The sequence below is a fragment of the Fonsecaea pedrosoi genome, assembly GCF_000835455.1.
Source record: "Fonsecaea pedrosoi CBS 271.37 unplaced genomic scaffold supercont1.7, whole genome shotgun sequence".
In the NCBI taxonomy this organism is placed as follows: domain Eukaryota; kingdom Fungi; phylum Ascomycota; class Eurotiomycetes; order Chaetothyriales; family Herpotrichiellaceae; genus Fonsecaea; species Fonsecaea pedrosoi.
Genome location: NW_013550609.1, coordinates 1532734 through 1549857, shown reverse-complemented (window position 1 = coordinate 1549857; position 17124 = coordinate 1532734). Strand labels below are relative to the sequence as shown.

At 53.4% G+C, this 17124-nt stretch overlaps 8 protein-coding genes across 8 annotated transcripts; 3 read left to right on the top strand and 5 right to left on the bottom strand.

Annotated features, from left to right (window-relative positions):
- Positions 1-419: 419 nt before the first annotated feature.
- Z517_10615 (uncharacterized protein) lies at positions 420-3433 on the bottom strand (the record flags this gene model as incomplete). The annotated part of the gene is made up of 2 exons (XM_013424224.1): positions 420-560; positions 671-3433. 2 exons carry the CDS (start codon positions 3431-3433, stop codon positions 420-422), a joined length of 2904 nt encoding a protein of 967 aa, XP_013279678.1.
- A 586-nt stretch (positions 3434-4019) lies between these two features.
- On the bottom strand, positions 4020-5414 carry Z517_10614 (uncharacterized protein; the record flags this gene model as incomplete). Its single annotated transcript, XM_013424223.1, has 1 exon — positions 4020-5414. The coding sequence occupies one exon, from the start codon at positions 5412-5414 to the stop codon at positions 4020-4022; it is 1395 nt and encodes a 464-aa protein (XP_013279677.1).
- An 827-nt stretch (positions 5415-6241) lies between these two features.
- Z517_10613 (uncharacterized protein) lies at positions 6242-7459 on the top strand (the record flags this gene model as incomplete). Its single annotated transcript, XM_013424222.1, has 1 exon — positions 6242-7459. One exon carries the CDS (start codon positions 6242-6244, stop codon positions 7457-7459), a length of 1218 nt encoding a protein of 405 aa, XP_013279676.1.
- Positions 7460-8708: 1249 nt separating this feature from the next.
- Positions 8709-9299, top strand: Z517_10612 (uncharacterized protein; the record flags this gene model as incomplete). Its single annotated transcript, XM_013424221.1, has 1 exon — positions 8709-9299. The coding sequence occupies one exon, from the start codon at positions 8709-8711 to the stop codon at positions 9297-9299; it is 591 nt and encodes a 196-aa protein (XP_013279675.1).
- Positions 9300-9641: 342 nt separating this feature from the next.
- Positions 9642-11936, bottom strand: Z517_10611 (uncharacterized protein; the record flags this gene model as incomplete). The annotated part of the gene is made up of 1 exon (XM_013424220.1): positions 9642-11936. The coding sequence occupies one exon, from the start codon at positions 11934-11936 to the stop codon at positions 9642-9644; it is 2295 nt and encodes a 764-aa protein (XP_013279674.1).
- A 1058-nt stretch (positions 11937-12994) lies between these two features.
- On the top strand, positions 12995-13375 carry Z517_10610 (uncharacterized protein; the record flags this gene model as incomplete). The annotated part of the gene is made up of 2 exons (XM_013424219.1): positions 12995-13218; positions 13276-13375. The coding sequence occupies 2 exons, from the start codon at positions 12995-12997 to the stop codon at positions 13373-13375; spliced, it is 324 nt and encodes a 107-aa protein (XP_013279673.1).
- Positions 13376-13539: 164 nt separating this feature from the next.
- On the bottom strand, positions 13540-14391 carry Z517_10609 (haloacid dehalogenase, type II; the record flags this gene model as incomplete). The annotated part of the gene is made up of 1 exon (XM_013424218.1): positions 13540-14391. One exon carries the CDS (start codon positions 14389-14391, stop codon positions 13540-13542), a length of 852 nt encoding a protein of 283 aa, XP_013279672.1.
- A 745-nt stretch (positions 14392-15136) lies between these two features.
- On the bottom strand, positions 15137-16308 carry Z517_10608 (uncharacterized protein; the record flags this gene model as incomplete). The annotated part of the gene is made up of 2 exons (XM_013424217.1): positions 15137-15780; positions 15849-16308. 2 exons carry the CDS (start codon positions 16306-16308, stop codon positions 15137-15139), a joined length of 1104 nt encoding a protein of 367 aa, XP_013279671.1.
- Positions 16309-17124: the final 816 nt, after the last annotated feature.

Genomic DNA, 17124 nt, shown 5'->3' with positions numbered 1-17124 from the left:
CAATGAACGGGGTTCGTTGGTTCTTTCGATGATTCATTTATGCGTCGGTCACAAAGTCTTGTCATATCTACACAGAGTGACAACGTGAGCCGACCGGGGATGAAGTACCCCGTACCCCGTATAGATTCGATATTCGTTGATTTCAGGGAGAACTGCCTGCTTGTCTGTCTCTCTGTCTTTGTCTGTCTGCCATGTATTGCAGGACGCCAGTAACGCCCAGGGCACGTTCACTCGTACATAAACAATCAATCCATCCATCAGTCGATGTCGTCAAGCATGCGTCCCACTCTCCGTCTGAATGCCCGTGTGCCCATGTAAGCCAATTCTCCCCCTGCCTCAGTTGTATCATTCACGACATCCGTGCCTCTCATAATTGACGGGTTTCAGTCTGCTGGTACCATAAAAAATCATCCACGATGTCATTCGTCGTCAAAGATGCCGCAGTTCGGGTGGAGGGCGTAGGTCAGTCGCTGGCTTTGGGCTGTTGCCGACGGCTCGCCGGCGCCGGCCTCGTCTCCTTCGACAAGACCTTCTCCGCGGATCGGGATGATGATGTTATCCTACGGGTCAAATAGTCAGTCACAAGTTCCAGAAACGTAGTACGAAACCAGACCAGAACAGGCCATGGTGTTGACGCAAGTGCAAATCGAAAGAGGGACTCATCACGTACCTTGACCATCTTCTTCAAGACCTTCCTGGCTAGACCTCTCTCGCGCTCCACGTCTTCCTCATTTGCCAACTGGTCTTCGATCTGTTCCAAGTACCACAACAACAATGCGTCGCGCTCGGGACCCTCGCCTGTGCGATCTTCCTCATCACGTATCCGTGTCGCTAGCATGGTTTGAATGGTGTTGAATTTCTCAAAGGTGATTTTCGTGGTGGGCCGTGTAGTCGCAGCAGGGGTTGCAGATGAGCGGTGATTGCGGGTGCTGGCTTCACCATGCTGGTCATTGTCGCCATCGGCCATAGGGCTATCGCCATCTCGTTGGCGCTCGCCATCATCTTGCGTATTCTGGACCTCCTCTTCATCGTCTTCGACATCGACATCGTCCTTTTCAACACTGATGATCGACTGGCGAAGCAGATCAAACGCCTCGTACACCATAACCTCCGTTATTTCCTCCACACAATTCGCTTTGGCGATTGCTTCGCTCAATCTAATCAGACTCTCCAATTGTCTGACAGTGATTCTGTACGAGTTCTTCCCAACCACACCACCCGTATCGTTCGCTCTCAGCTCTTTGTATTTCTCTACCAAGAGCTTCTTGGCACTGGGGGTGAAGATTGGTTTGAACGTGCGCGCAAATCTGATGTACCGCTGAAGCTGTTCAGTAGAGAATTCAGGCTGCACGAAATCATCTTTCAGCATGTGCAGATTGACGATGTGGTCGGCTAAGTGACGGTCTACCGACTCGTTGCATTCATCGAGAATAATGAAGAAGAGATCGAAGCGAGACATGATGGGCGCTGACATGTTGATATTTGCCCTGAGAGTTGCCTTGCGATTATAGCGGCCGCCAATGGGGTTTGCGGCTGCTAAAATACTCGTGCGTGCATTCAATGTCGCGTGAATGCCTGCTTTAGCGATGGAAATGGTTTGCTGTTCCATGGCTTCGTGGATGGCGACCTGGTCGGTCAAGTCCATCTTGTCAAATTCGTCAATACAACAGGTTCCCGAGTCAGAGAGCATGAGTGCGCCGGCTTCGATGGTGTGTTCGCCGGTCTCTTCATCTTTGACCACCGCGGCTGTCAAACCTGCTGCACTGGATGCTTTTCCTGACGTGTAGACTGCTCGGGGAAGGAAAGACGCAATGTACTTGAGGAATTGAGATTTGGACGTTGACGGGTCACCGACAATGCAAATGTTGATATCACCTCGCAAGGGCATTCCTTCTGGTGTCATTTTCGACACGCCGCCCAATAGTTGCAACAGTAGCCCCTTTTTGACTATTTCATGGCCGTAAACCATGGGAGCGAGACTCTGAACCAGTCTACTGTAGATCTTGTCGGAATGGACCATATATTTCAGATCGTCAATCTCGGCTTGTGTCAGAGTTTCCAGGTATGCTTCCTGAGCCTTGGTACCGCTGTCATACTGGTCAAACAGATCAGTTTGGTGTAGGGAATTCAGGATGTTGGTCGATTGACCATTCAATTGACTGGCGGACTGGCCGGCTGTAGTGGTATCCGGGCACGAGAACCCGGCCAGAAATGCCATGCGGTAAGTCAGATCTCGAACTCCTAGTGCTTTCAAGCCGGAAACACCTGCACCACCAGCATCGGCGCCACGGAAATTCCGATTATCCTTGGATGCCTCTGGTTTCACACCTGGAATTCCCAGCTGAGAGACATCTGGCACAACGATCAGAGTGCCTGTGAAGATACACTTCTCGCCAGGTTTCGTGCGCTCGACTTGCTCTCCTCGAAGGATGACATCGATTGTGCGTGGCATGCTCCCGGTTGGGATTTCAGAGCTGTTTTCTTGGATTCGACATTTCTGCCAGTCCACAAATGTGCTGTTCCGAATGTCCAATCGCCATGCAATCTTGTTGCCACAAGTGAGGTTGGGGCACACAGTGGGTTCTGTATATTTGAACGTTTGCTCAACATTGGGGACGGTTGTGTTGCATGCTTCGCAGATAAAGGTTCCGAGGGCCAACTCAGGACGAACTTCTGATGTTCTCGTCACAGTACCCGAGATAGAAAGCAGTTTTCCGATCTGATCTGTCCGCAGTTGCCGTACCCGGGATACAAGGGGAAGGTTGTAAAATGCCAGGGCGAAGAGTTTGTCCGTCTGTGGATTCAGTGGTTTGTCACCCTGAGTGCTCCCCTCGCTAGTCGCATTGCCTGCCATTGAGGTGCCCGCTTGTGAAGCATTGCTGGTCATCTGACGGTGATCTTTGAAATATATTGGCTCATATTTGGCCAGGAGATTGTGCAACCCCCTGAGTAGAAATGGATGGAAGCGATAGAATTGGTTTGCGATTGCATCTGCTAGAATAGGGCCTTCTTTATACGATAGCAGATGACGAAAATCCACGTAAAGCGTCGAGAGCTGGAACTCTCGCAAGCCATGTATCTGATTAATGTAGTATTTGTCTGTTCTCAGTTCGCTCGAAGGAGGTGCTCCCGATGCGGAGGGTTCTTCGACGTGCGACTCGAGAAAATCTTCAAAGGCTTGTTGTACTTTTTCGCCCGCCTTATCTGTGACCTGTGATACATTGCGATCTAAAGGATTCCGTGGTCTGCCGCGCGCTGCGCCGACAACTTCATCGTCTGGGAAGACATCGGCTTCGGAGGGGATGCCATTGCTCTCGGAGAGCAGGGGCTGCGGTCTTGAAGAGGATGGAATGTCATTCTGAGCTCGTCTAGGTGAGGACGGTGTTGCGCCAAAGGCGTCTGAATTCAGGATTGAGTCCACTAGAGTCGCCATTGTTGTGGTGAGGGGTGTTTGTGGTTGAAGGGGTGACTTACAAACGTAAAGGGTAGAAGTTGTCTCCTTACAAGGAGAATTGGTGCCACGGGCGCAGGAACGCGTCAAAGCGCGTCACGCGTTGCACTTTAACACGGCGGAGCAAAGGTGCTGATATGCAATTCCTCAGCCTTGCCGCAGCCTCGTTCACCCAACCTGCTTCGCTATCAGTCAAACACGGATGTCTGTCTCCAACCCATGGTTCCACTTCTCGGACGAGCGAGTCGCTTCAACTGCATCAGGTATATCTGTGCAAAGTCGTTGCAGCCAGTGAACCCCCCGCTCCTATGAGTTGTTTGACCCAGCATTCACAGACAATGTCGCCTAATATTGACCAGAGTGGTGGGGGGATGTCGATCTGGGATGCGATCACACTCAAATTCCTCATCTTACGGCACAGGTAGCAGTACTCGATTACTGTTGAATCATTCTGGGAAAATCGACGTGTCTGACGATCAAATATAGAATTTGTTGTGATTGAATTACCGCTATATCCTCCCTATCCCTTCAAGACAGCAAGGCTTTCGACACGAGAAGTCTTGTATGCTCACAGCCAGCTCTCGTGCACACGGATTAGCTTCTTGTTCAAAAATTCCTGGATACCGAGCTCGCTCAGCTCTCGTCCAAACCCAGAATTCTTCACACCACCAAATGGCACGCCCGGCCCAGAATTAACAGCGGAGTTGATGAAGACCATCCCAGCCTCGATCTGACCCACCACTTCCTTTGCATGCTTGATATCGCTGGAGAAAACCGACGAACCCAGGCCAAATTTCGTAGCATTAGCGAGTTCGATGGCCTGCTCTTCGGTGTCGACCACGTACAGGGTAGCCACTGGGCCAAAGGCCTCCTTCATGAACAGTGGGTTGTCTCGAGACACATTCGTGATAAGCGTTGGCTCTAGATAGTAGCCCGGGCGGTCGATACGCTTTCCACCCAATACTACCGTGGCACCGGCGGCTTTGGCCTCGCCAATGAGACCAATGAGGCCCTCCAGGGCGGATTCAGAGACAACAGGACCCAAGGTTGTTGCTGGGTCTATTGGGTCACCGGCTTTCATGGCTTCAAACTTTGCCTTGACACCATCGAGGAACTCCTGACCCCGTTCCTTACCCACAATGATGTATCGCTTGATCGAGGCACAAGCTTGGCCCATACACATCATACGACCTGCAGCTGCGACCTCGATGGCTTGATCGAGCGGTGCATCCTGCAAAACAATCAGTGGGTCTGAACCTCCCAACTCTAGGACGACCTTTTTGAGATGACGGCCGGCTTGCTCCGCCACTGATGCGCCAGCGCGTTCACTCCCGGTAAGGGTTACGCCCCGGACGCGGAAGTCGGCAATAAGAGCGTTGATTTGGGGAATTGAGCAGAATAGGTTAGTGTAAACACCCGCTGGTGCTCCGGCGTCGATGAACAGCTTCTCGAGGGCGAGCGCGCACTGCGGCACACTCTGTGCATGTTTGAGCAAGACTGGGTTTCCGGCGACAATCTGAGGGCCAGCTACACGAGCGACCTGGTAGTAAGGGAAGTTCCATGGCTCGATAGCGAGAATCACCCCAATGGGCTCGGAGGCAATGACCGCCCCAGGAACGCCTGGTAGGTCGACCGTCTGCAAGAACCTCTCTCCGTTTTGGGCGTAATAGTCCAGGATAGCGGCCGAGAACTCGACCTCGCCGAGCATACCGCCAATGGTTTTACCCATCTCCAGCACAGCGAGCTCCGCGAGCTCCTGTTTGCGCTCGCGCATCAAGGCTGCAGCCTTGCCCATGATTTTACCGCGCTCAGCCACGGATCTGCGACGCCAGTCTTTCTGGTAGACCTCATGGGCTGTCTCGAGGGCGGCAAACACTTGTTCATCAGTTGTCGCCGTAAAGGCCTTGACCAATTGCCCATTGGCCGGGTTGACGGTCTGGTATGCGATATGATGGTGAGCCATGTCGTGGAGCGGTGATAGGATCCAATGGCTGTCTTGAGGCGGAAGATATCGATGTGCGGGCGGATAAGTTGTCAAGAGGGGAGGAGTCAGTGAGTTTCTTACTTTCTCTATTGCTGACTTGCTGTACTCTGCAGAGCACTCCTCCTGCGTGCACACCTTTCCATCCTATATATATATCACAATGGGAATGGGACTTGTTCGACAACATCCCATGCAAAAGCACCGAACCACTACCCTAAAGAGATTGCTTACGAATAGCTCCTTCACTACGAAACAGTCTGAGTCATTTTCTCTGGAACAGAAATGTCACGTCAGGCAGCTCGATGGATAATGCACACGACGTATCGATCGATCTAGATAGCACACCACAGAGGTATGGGATTGTTGCAACGAGAGAGCAATGTACTAATGCTGTGTTTCTCCCAGAGGAGCCAAACGGCTCCACCGGAGCATCTTTAGGCCTCGCTGCGGCTTTAGAGAGGGGCTGGACATGTGGTCGACGGGCCAATCAGCAGCAGCCTGGGCTCGAAGGAACTATTTGGGAGGGTGACTTCACATGCGACTTGGGCCGTTTCTTGAGTTCTGGATCTCCGTTGGGGGGAGGCCAAAGCATTGGAAATCTATGTGGCCATGACTAAGTCGTCGTGTCGGGAGTATGGTCTCTTCCTCCCGGAGGAGGACCATCATGTCCGCGGCGCAAGTCTGATACTCATCAGGTGAGTATAGAGGTGAGATACGCGGGGTAATGGAGACCGCGGCGTGATTCCATTGACTATTGCCCGTGAAGTCTTGTCAAGGATAAATGAACAAGCCCCTTGCTATACAAGATGCAGGACTTAGCAGCTCAGCCGGCTGGGGCGCTTGCACATCCCAGAGACGAGATCAGGATCACAAAACCACCTTTCCCTTCCTCTGTTCCTACAGTCTGCTGCAGTTCACGACTTGCCTCCTCTTATTTTCTCGACCGATCGGAGACGCCGGGCGAACAAGCTGCGAATATGGTGGTTAACAAGGCGATGGTCTTCAGACAAATCCCTGAGGGGCTCCCCGTGGCAGGTAGGGACTTGACAATTGAAACAGTTGTCGACTACGATGGATGCTCCCCTGCCCCGGCCGGGGGAGTACTGTTACAAGCAGAATATGCAAGTTTCGATCCCTATATGAAGGGACGTATGCGCCCGGCGCACATCAAGTCCAACGCGACGGCCTTTGAGCTGAACAAGCCGCTGTTCAACCAATGCATGGCGAGGGTCCTCAAATCGAACCACCCCAAGTACCAGCCCGGGGATCAGATCATAGGGGAACTTCCGATCCAGCAATACGTGTCGGTGAGCGGTGCGGATCTCGACAAGATCCAACACCTCGAGAATCCTCTGGGACTGGAGGACGTCCGCGTGTTTCTGGGGGCCCTCGGCATGTCGGGCCTGACGGCATACTCGTCCTTTTACGAGATCGGACAGCCCAAAAAGGGCGAGACGATCTTCATCTCCGCCGCCAGCGGCTCCGTGGGCAGCATGGTCGGCCAGCTAGCCAAGCGCGAGGGGCTGAGGGTGATTGGCAGCGTGGGATCGGACGAGAAGCTCGATTTCATCATCCGCGAGCTCGGCTTCGACGCCGGGTTCAACTACAAGAAAGAGAGGCCCGCCGACGCGCTGAAGCGATTGGCGCCCGACGGCATTGATATCGACTACGAGAACGTGGGCGGTGAGCATCTCGAGGCCGCCCTGGGCGCGATGAAGGAGCACGGGCGCGTCATCGTCTGCGGCCTGATCTCCGAGTACAACGCGACTCCCGGCCAACGGTATCCCCTGTACAACTACAGCCTCATCCTGCGGCGGCGACTCACGGTCCGCGGGTTCGTCGTCTTCGACCACGGCTTCGGCGACAAGTACCACGCCGAGCACCAGGCCAAGGTGCAGCGGTGGATCAAGGACGGGACATTCAAGGTGGTGACGTGGGAGTGCGAGGGCATTGACAACGCCATTGACGGGCTGCTGGCGCTGTTCTCGGGGCGGAACTTTGGCAAAGCCGTGCTGAAATTCTGAATTTACAAGGGTTGTCTGCTGTCTTCTTGGGTTTCCCTGTACTTGTTCGTATCCAAAGAAAAAGAAAACTATCCTGTGTATATGCTCCTCCTCATGTTGATAATCCAAAACAGTACCAAGTCCGATCCCACCCTCTTGTCTCCCCTCCCACCCTATCTGTTTCTCAGAGAGAGGAACCTTGTTCTCTCGCATAGTAGTACTCCAAGTCAATTCAATCCTCGCATCCCATCCCATACCCGCGCCAGACCTCTCTCTTTTGCACTTTGTAGAGGGTGTGTGACCTGAGGATGAAAACTAGAAAGTGGGCCTCCTCTCTCCTCTGGGGGACCCCCCCCCCTCCCTTTTGGGAACTATTACCCACCAGTGCCTCTCCCGGCTCGGGCTGCGCTGTTAATAATTAGTTTAAACCCTAGCCTCTGGTCCACGGATATAATGTACCTCGTACAAGGGGGGAGGTTCCACTTCTTAACGCCTAGCGCCACGCCACGACGTTGCCCATGCATCATCCCTTGACGAACGAGCCCAGCCAACAGACAGCCTCATGGCACCACCACCATCACCACCGCCACCAACGGACAGAATGGAGGACACAAGGGTCGTCGGTTGATTTACTCGGTATCTCTCTCCCTCCATCTCCATCTCTATCTCGCACATGCCGATTATCTCCCGGCAGCAGCGGCTCCAGGAAACAGGAAACAGGTGGCGCCACACCACACCACGTCCCTCCTCTCTGCTTACATGAGTGAGTGTCTCGGCTAGATTGTTTAGCCAATGCGGACCACCATGTCTGTTTTCCATATCGAGACAAGATGGATAATTCCGCCGGTTTACACTGGAGGGGATTCGATCAGGACGGGAGAATGACGGTATTTTGAGGGAAAAAACACGCAAGGCGGCTCAGAAAGGAAAAAGGGGAGGAAAGGACAGGACGTCATGGGCGAGATAAAGTGCTATCGATGGTCAGTGGCCGCGGGCGAAGGATTGGTTGTGTTGGTAGTTCCTGTTGAACTCATCGACTCATCGACAGGTGATTCTCTGCGGGTTGTATCGGGTTTCAACAACTGCAGAGCTGCGAGGGGTGGGATTTATATACTACACGCACACACGCACGCACACCACACACATATACGACCCCCCCAGACACCTTCCATCCGGTCAAGAAACTACCACTCACTCACGAGAATTACAACCCACTTCGCTCCTTTTCTCGAGTCAGAGTGAGATATAGAATAGAGAGAGGTAGACAAAAATGACATCTCGAATGCGCCTCCAGCCCGTGCCGCCAGAGCAGCTGGACCCGGCGCAGCGAGCGCTGTACGACGACGTGGTGGACAACATCGTCAAGACGCTCGACGGGCAGCAGTCGTTCATCACGCGGGACAGCACGGGCGCGCTGCTGGGCCCGTGGAACGCGTGGATCCACGAGCCCGTCGTCGGCGCCGCCATGTGGCACCTCAGCAAGGTCATGTTCCGGGCCGCGACGCTGCCGGAGACGCTGCGCCAGGTCGCCATCCTGACCGTCGGCTCGCACTACCGCGCCGCCTACGAGGTCTACGCTCACTCGGGCCTGTCGCGCCACTACTTCGACCCGGACCAGGTCGCCGCCCTGGCGCGAGGCGAGATTCCCGACGGCGGTCTCTCGCCCGACGAAACGCTCGTGCACGACATCTCCAAAGCCCTGGTGTCGGGAGGTCCGCTGTCCGACGACCTCTACGCCCAGGGCGTCCGTGTCTTGGGCCAGAAGATGCTGTCCGAGCTGATCTTTCTCGTGTCGCTGTACGCTTTGGTGTCGGTCAACCTCAACGGGTTCAACGTCCCTATACCTACCGAGGGATCTTAGAGGGGGTCGAATACAACTCAATGTGTCATGGATTTTCAGGGATCTTCCTATTAAAAGCGGTGGTATTGTGATTCTCGATGTGTGTAATGTACCTGTGATTGATCACCTCGGTATAAAAGACCGGGCAGATCAGTATGGACACGTCAAGGGGAGACCCTCCGTGACGACGGCCATCAGCATTGCCAGCTTGTCAGTCATGACTATATCATTTTAATACCCCGACGCCTTTCAATCCCTCCGTCCAAACCCCAAGTAGTCAAGAACCACATCCTCCGATCGTCCCATAGCAAGCCCTCGATGAAAACATTGGTCAGTAGTCGTTCCCCACCATGATCCCACATTTCACAAGACTATGTCTTCGTCTACCGTGTGACACTCAAAGTCGCGGGTTGAGATGACAGAAGGAACACTCGTCATATGAATCGAAGGGAAACCTGTCCCAACATCGAACTTCAAGCTCATAAGCTCCGACCAATTCACCATTGGAACTGGAGGAATCGTTGGGGGTTGCATAGATCCGACCATTCCATGTGCAACCGTTGTTGTCTTGAAAGACTTGTAACCCGAACTTATCGACGACGTACAAGATCGGGCGAGAGGTGGGCCGACCCAAGCCTCTGCGCTGTAGGCCCTCACAGCTTCAACGTGGAGGCGATTTGAGAGAGTGGCGGGACGGATCGGTTGGGGTGGGAAGTGTGTCCTTTCCTGCAGAGTCAAGACCATCGATGGCAGAAATGATATGGCCAATAAGTCAAGGTCTGAGTGATTCGACACTTTCGCCAGGAGAGCCGTCATGTTGATCAGATCTTTGTCGTCCATTGCCTCTGACCGAAACTTCCTCATCTCCCTGGCATTTAATTCGCGAAGACATGCGTCGATGAAGCCTTCATAGCTGTCGGCCGTTATCAAGCCATCAAGGACACCACCACCTTCAACCTTCCGGCCACGGCATACTGCTCGCTGGATTGACAGAGCCGCATCCATGAGCATAGCTGAGAGTTTGAAGTTGCTGGTTGAGGCGCTCCAACGTCCGTCACCGATCCATTCTCTTCTCCCCTGCTTGCCGATCATAACACACATCACCGACAAGACGGGTGCCAGGAGTTGGGAGACAAGTGTTGAGTTTCCAAAATCTTCTGCGCTCTCAGGAGAGACCAGATCATCGAGATGTCCAGCATCTTGTGACACACGAGGCTTCAAAACCAAGCGTGCCAATTCTCGACCTATGTAGAGATCGTCTTCGAAGGCTCGTAGGTTGCCACACCATAGCCCATCGATTTCTTTCCTATAGGCTTGTAGACGCTTCTTTAGCTGGGTAATCGCATTCTTTATTAAGTTCAAGATACCCCTGTCCTCGTGGAGAAGATGAAAAGCGCTGTCAATGCTGTGGCATGACAACGTTTCTGACCAAATAAAGTGCTCGTCGTCTTGCTGGAAATCGAAGAGCGCAGTGTTCAAGAACCAGTAGGCTGTCACCTTATCTCGCTGCATTGGGTTATCTTCCTCCACTTGGAGGAGGACCTCCAGACATGAAGTAGTCTTTTGGCCCGTGTGCTGTCCAGACTGATGGCACCTTGACAGCCAATTATAGGTCTGTCGAACAAGCGACATTGCTTCCAATCTTTCGCCCACTGAGCCAGCACATTGAGCACACGATATGACATATAACGGCAGAAGCTGACGTGAAACCCCCTGAACCGATGCTTGTCGATTGATCTGATCGACAATACGAAGTGACAGTTGATACGCCTCGCTCTGGAAATTCAATGTCAAAAGCAGCGTTGCCATGTATCCGAGGCGTTTGAGAACACTAACAGAAGCGCCATATTTGGTGACAAAAAAGCAGAACATCCGGGGTATTATGCCCTCATCATCGAAACATAACGAATTAATTTCGAGTCTCGGATGACGTTCGTCCAGTAGCACCTGGGGTAGACGGTGCGGGTTTTGACCCAGGCTGTGCTTGGGAGAATCTTGTTTGCGAGTGAAACTCTGCGTCATGTTATTGTCTTCTGTTTCCATCATCTCTCTGGCTTGAGGTTGGAGATCAGATGCAGCAGCACCAGCCGAGCTTTCTGACGGCACGATGGTAGGTGGAATGACGGAATATTCGGTCAAGATGATATCGGTGTCGGATGCGTCTGCTATGTATTGCGACTTCGAGATTCGGCTCAGTCCGGTAGGTTCGAATGGGGAGGCTTCCTCGAGTTGAGGCGGTTTGGATTCGGGAGCCGAGCCGTAACTTGAACCAGCAGGGTTCATAGTCGACAATGTAGAGCTAGCACTCTGCGAGAGTAGCTCTGCTGGATTTCTCGCATTTTCTCCCGAAATGGCTGCTTGCTCCGACATTGCGGCATATGGAACAGCAAGCATGGCCTGCGTTGAAAGCCCTTGAGTGCTCCCCTTAAGCCCCCATCTTTTCATTTTCCCGTCAAGTTGGTTTCTTGTCACAGAGATGTTACTGGACTGCAACTCTCGTAGGATGCCAGAAATACTGACATCTTGACTGCAGAGTGCCACCACTCTGGGCCTGATATCTTCCCATTGTTCCTTCGAAAGTCGTTGGCTGTAACGGGAAGCATTTGGATCATGTTGGATGAAAATATTGGATCGAGCACTGCGGCGAGCATTTGCCATGACCGTCTGTTGAGTATGTATGTGAAAACCTCAGAGACATGGTTCAGGAGGAAAGGGCTCCTAAGCAGAGGTGGAACAAGAAGATTGAATGAAATGGACGGTGTCCTGAAGACCTTGGGGGAGATCCAGCCATCTTGTCGACTATTGGGCAGAAGCCAAGCAGGGGCTGCGGTGTGGCTTATTGCTACATTTCCTCAATCGGTTTAATGGCCTTGACCTCGGAGCGAGAGCCTCGTCTCTGGTTGGGAGATCGCGAATCTCGTCCATACCTGTCGGCAAATGTGCTGTGACTCGAGGAATGGATCTGCGTGCCATAGTTTAGCGTTTTGCCTCTGCCGAGCAATGGAGGATTGTGGGAAGGAAAGAAGAGGAAGGCAACGCAAAACACAAAGACGATGAAGTCTGGCGCGGCTGATGTTCGGCTCGTCCCCCACACCACACGACCACATACATCTATTGAGGCGTATCTACTCGCTCGAGATCGGTGGATTAACTGAGGAAGGTATAATCCCTCCAACACCACAGCAGCTAACAGCGTCTAAGAGCGGTCGAAATACTGCCTGAAGCCAATCGCATGCGCCGGCCACTGACCAACACACTCCTCGCCCGCATGACCTCATTGAACCTTCACTATGATATCAAGCGAGCAGAACCCCGTTGCAGCACTCGAAATGTACACTCGAGTCATCACAGAAAAGAAGTTCAGGAGTGTAGCAAGCAAATCGTTTCTGAGAGTCCCTGCTAGCTGAATTATACGAATCGCGACAATGTCTTCAAAGGGCTCATGTCCACAGATCAAACGCCCACAGATCAAACGCCAGAGGAAGAGGCGAGAATAGCCTGTCCATCACGTTCGAGAGCACACTGCATATGTTTCTATATCACAAGACTGACTGAACCCTCTGTCCGCGAAATCAGCACAACATCGACATATGTAAACAATACATGGCCATCGCCTACCCCCCGACCCAGAACAAAGGCGGTCAATCTGTTTCACACCTCTGTCACAGTGACAGCTGGTTCTGGGCACCAGAGGCCTTTCGGACTGCGAAATACCCATGGACTACCCGGACTCACACGCCGTTGTGATGGCCGGCGTTTCAGACCTGCACATCATGCGCTTCGACCAAGTATTTGCCAAAACGGGCCATGTTTTGCTGAGGCATACGGCAGAAGGGAGCCATGTCGGAAAGCCATACAATGGGATTAAAGCAACGAACAGGCACGCCGTGTGGAAAAGATTCAAAGTTTCACCAAGGGCTGGGAGCAGAAGACCTTGCAGGTAAGCAGCTCGACAACCGTTTCAAGTCTACAGCGCAATACTGACCGAAACAAACAGATCCAACTGGGCAGGGCTTCTCGTCACCGAGAGCAGTGATCCAGGATGGAATGCAAAGGCTCTTGCAGAACCAGAAACGTCTTGGAGGAGGAAAGATTGAAAGGAGTATAAGAGAAGGCTGTTGTGTGGCGCCGACTTTCACGAGAAGGCCTGACAGACGGGGGATGTAAGATAGACGGCCTGGGGAGGGCAGCTCTGAGATAGGGCACTGGCAATGGCATTAAAGACGAAGAACAAAATGTCAAGATCCTCCACTGCGATACACTACTTATCTTCCTGTCCTTTCTCCCTCTCAACCTCATCTGCCAACTCCCCCAATGTCCCAAACCTCCATCCATACCCGACCTCTCCCCGTTCATGGATGCCTCTGATAGCCTCGTTGCCACCCATGCCCGCCCCCTTCCGGTTGATCCACGCGCTGGCCAACCCCATCTTCTTGGCCGGGATGTGATCGTGGAAGATGCTCTGCGCGACGTGCAGGATCTCGTGCTTCTCCACGCCGGCGTCCTCCTTGGCGTGCGTGATGAGGTACTCGAAGTTGCGGAGGTCGGGCTTGTACGAGCCGATGTCCTGGGCCGTGTAGACGCGGAAGAAGTCGACGTCGCTCAGCGGTCCCGAGCAGGTGCGCGCGAAACTGGCCCGGTCGACGTTGGACAGCGGCACCAGCTTGAACCCGTGCTTCACCAGCCGCTGGCACGCGTCGACCGTGTCCGGGAACGGTGTCCAGGTGCCTATGCTCTCGCCGAACCGCTTTGCTTCGTCCTCGGTCGAGCCGGTGACTTCGAGGCCAAAGTCGGACGCGATGCGCAGGTAGATGTCGCGCAGGAGCTCGTCATACTGCTGAGATGGGTTCTTTTCCTCCAACTCATGTTCGATGTCGTTGTACTTCGCCGCGAGTCGGATCCGTCCTTCGGTGCCGGGGCTCGTGCTGTCTTGATATTCCTGGCTGAGGGGGGAGGATGAGGGGATGCGCGAGACTAGCGGTTGAAGGAGCCTCACAATGGCCGTCTCCCAGTCGATGAGCGTGCCGTAGATGTCGTACGAGATGAGTTTGTAGGACGATAGAGGTCTTTTGGGCACGGTAGGCTCGGGCATAGGTAGATAGGACGAAGGCATCTTGTCTTTGGGCTGTGTTTCTTGGGTCGAAGGGTTTGACCTACAAAGCAGATCGAGCTCGTATCAAGTCAATTGGCGAGGTCGATGAAAGAGTGTGGCTGCACTTGAAGAAAACACGACTGCAACCGCGAAATATGAATACCTCGTCTCTCCGGGAACAATCAAAGGCGGCATTATGAGACAGGCGAAAGATATATAGGCAGGTTTTCGATGAATGTGTTGTTCATTTAGTGTCATGATCGCTCGTACACAACGCGCCTCAGGACGATGCCACAAGGCGTGAACAGACCTGCAATGTCATCCGGAGGCCGCCGCTATTTCCCCCCATTGTAGTTTGAGCTCTGTCGACGCTGATCGAGCAGAAGTAATAGTAGAAACCGTCACTCGCCATCCCGAATCAGGGAAAAGCACGAATATCCTGCCTCCATCCTCCCTGCAGCCCAATGTTCAATGCTTGGAATAGCATGCGAAAGACAAAGACCGACCCTCCCCCTCTGAAACGCCTCCACGAGTTTTGACCGCCCATCGCCCATATCCCTTTTTCTGTTCTCTCTATCTGTCCTCATTAGGGTATCTTGAAAACATCCCGTGCATGCAAAATATGGCAAAGAATATGCATTCAAAGGTGATGTCGTGAATATGCATGGCCGCCGAACGGGACTGCCGACCGCGTTTAGCGATCTGGTCCATAGGGAAGAGGTGTCCCAGACGAAACCTGAGGCTGGGTAAGTCACAGATCAATCCATCAGTAGTCCGTGGCTATCACCTTTTTCCGTTTTCTTTGGCTGCCATATTCGTCGCCATCGCCATCTTCAGGGTCCGAATAACCTTCTCCGTAGCCGACAAAACTATCATCACCATAACTCCGCTTTTTCCCACGAGTCTGTCGTTTGGCTTCTGCAGATGGTTGTTGAGACTGTCGTACCACCCCGTTTGCGACAGGCCGAGGGGTTGATTGTTGCACCGGAGCCACGTTCGGTTTCGGCTTATCGAATCCGAGCATATCCTCCCAGTGAGCGTTGTTGCGAACTGTGCCTGGCTGCATTTGCATGGCTTGTTTCAACTTGTTTCGGAAGTCAGGCGTAACTTCAATCTTGGACTTTGCGTGTTCTGCATTCCACTGCTCATCTGGTTGAAGGCCCCAAGCAGACGATCCAGCCATGCGCCGTAACGGTCCGGGTTGGTCTTCTTCCACGTTACGTTCGCCCTTGACAGGTTTGTTCCGCCCCGCCAGGGCGAATCCCTTGATCTGACCCTCGTACGATTTCCGCAGCTTATTTATTTTCTCACCAGTCCTCGGATCGGTGCGAGCGACACTGTGCAATAATGGGCCCAGACCATATAATGCCAACAAATGCTGCTGCGGGTTCGGTTTCTGGCGCTCAACTTCTGTGAGAATGTCTGTTAACAAACCTGCAAGGATAGATTGTGAGTGGTGGAGAAGTGGAGAGTCTTACTGGATCTGCAGAGAAGAAAGGCTTCACCCATATCTTTCTGTAGTTGGTCCAGGGTCTTCTCATCCACCGTTAGCTCTGCAGCCTTTCCTGTAGCTCCCAGTTCAGCGCTGTTCTCCTTGCCAGTAATTTCGCCCTCTATTTCCATCTCATCGTTCCGATCATGATTTGTTGCCTCTCCAAGGGGTTCTACCTCCATTTGATCCGCCTCTTGATCTCTATCCGAATCAAGTCTTTGACGCTTGTCCCGATGTGAATCGATATCATCAGCCATTTCAAATCCAGAGGAAGTGCCCGTCACACTGTGCGCAGGGGTTGGCAGGGACGGCGTGGTACGGGACAACGGTTGTTGGTTACGCGGTGCTGAAGCCTTTGGTGAGTTCGGAGACGAGCGCCCCGAAGTCTCGTCGGAATTATGTGTATTTCCGTAAGAGGAGACATAACTCTTTGTAGCGACTGACATAAAAGAAGGGGAAATGGGGGAGTGCGGAAGATTGTCAGACAGGCGCCGTCGCTTGAGGCCCGATTCAGAGGGAGAAGTTGGGGATGGCGGGATGGCAGTTGGCCGGCTTGTAGAGGACATGAAATCGCGCAAATCCAGTCCTTCCGCGGTGGTTTGCGCGCCACCGTCGATAGCGGAGGAGTCGCGAAGAGAGCGCTGTGATCCAGCAAAGCTGTCACTTGGGTAGTGGTGGAGCGGGGCGTCACTTTGATCGATTTGTATCAATGGGTGACTTCGGGAGGGGATGACGATGATGGCGGATACGGCTTGCGTCAGAGACAAGCAGGAGCGAGGTATCGGACGGGCGCAACACTCAAGACGTCGGTGGGAACGAGGTGGTGAGTGAGAATGGGAGCGGAGAGTTGTTGGTCGGAAGGGATTTGGGAAGAACAAAGACAGAAACGAAAGTCGGAGGTCGACAGGTGACGGGGCAAAGACGAGAAGGCGAGGCGAGCGAAAGACTGGAGCCCAGGCGCCGGGCTGCCAGCACCACCCAGGTGCCAGGACCCCCCAGCAGCCACCCGGCAGCCACCTCCACCCGCGAGCCAGGTTTGCTAGGCGCCCTCTGACTACTGGCTTAGCAGCCGCAAGCGGCGTTAGTCCGGCAAAGGGTTGGGGCTGCCGCAGGTTGAGTCACGTGAGGCAACTGCCTGCGCTCGTACAATCAGCCGAAATATCTCTATTGCCTCTCCTTTATGTAACCTCACGGCTGATCGGTGCCACGATTAGTGCTCCCGGTCACTGTGAGGTCCACTGTTCGGTACTCCCCATATAGTG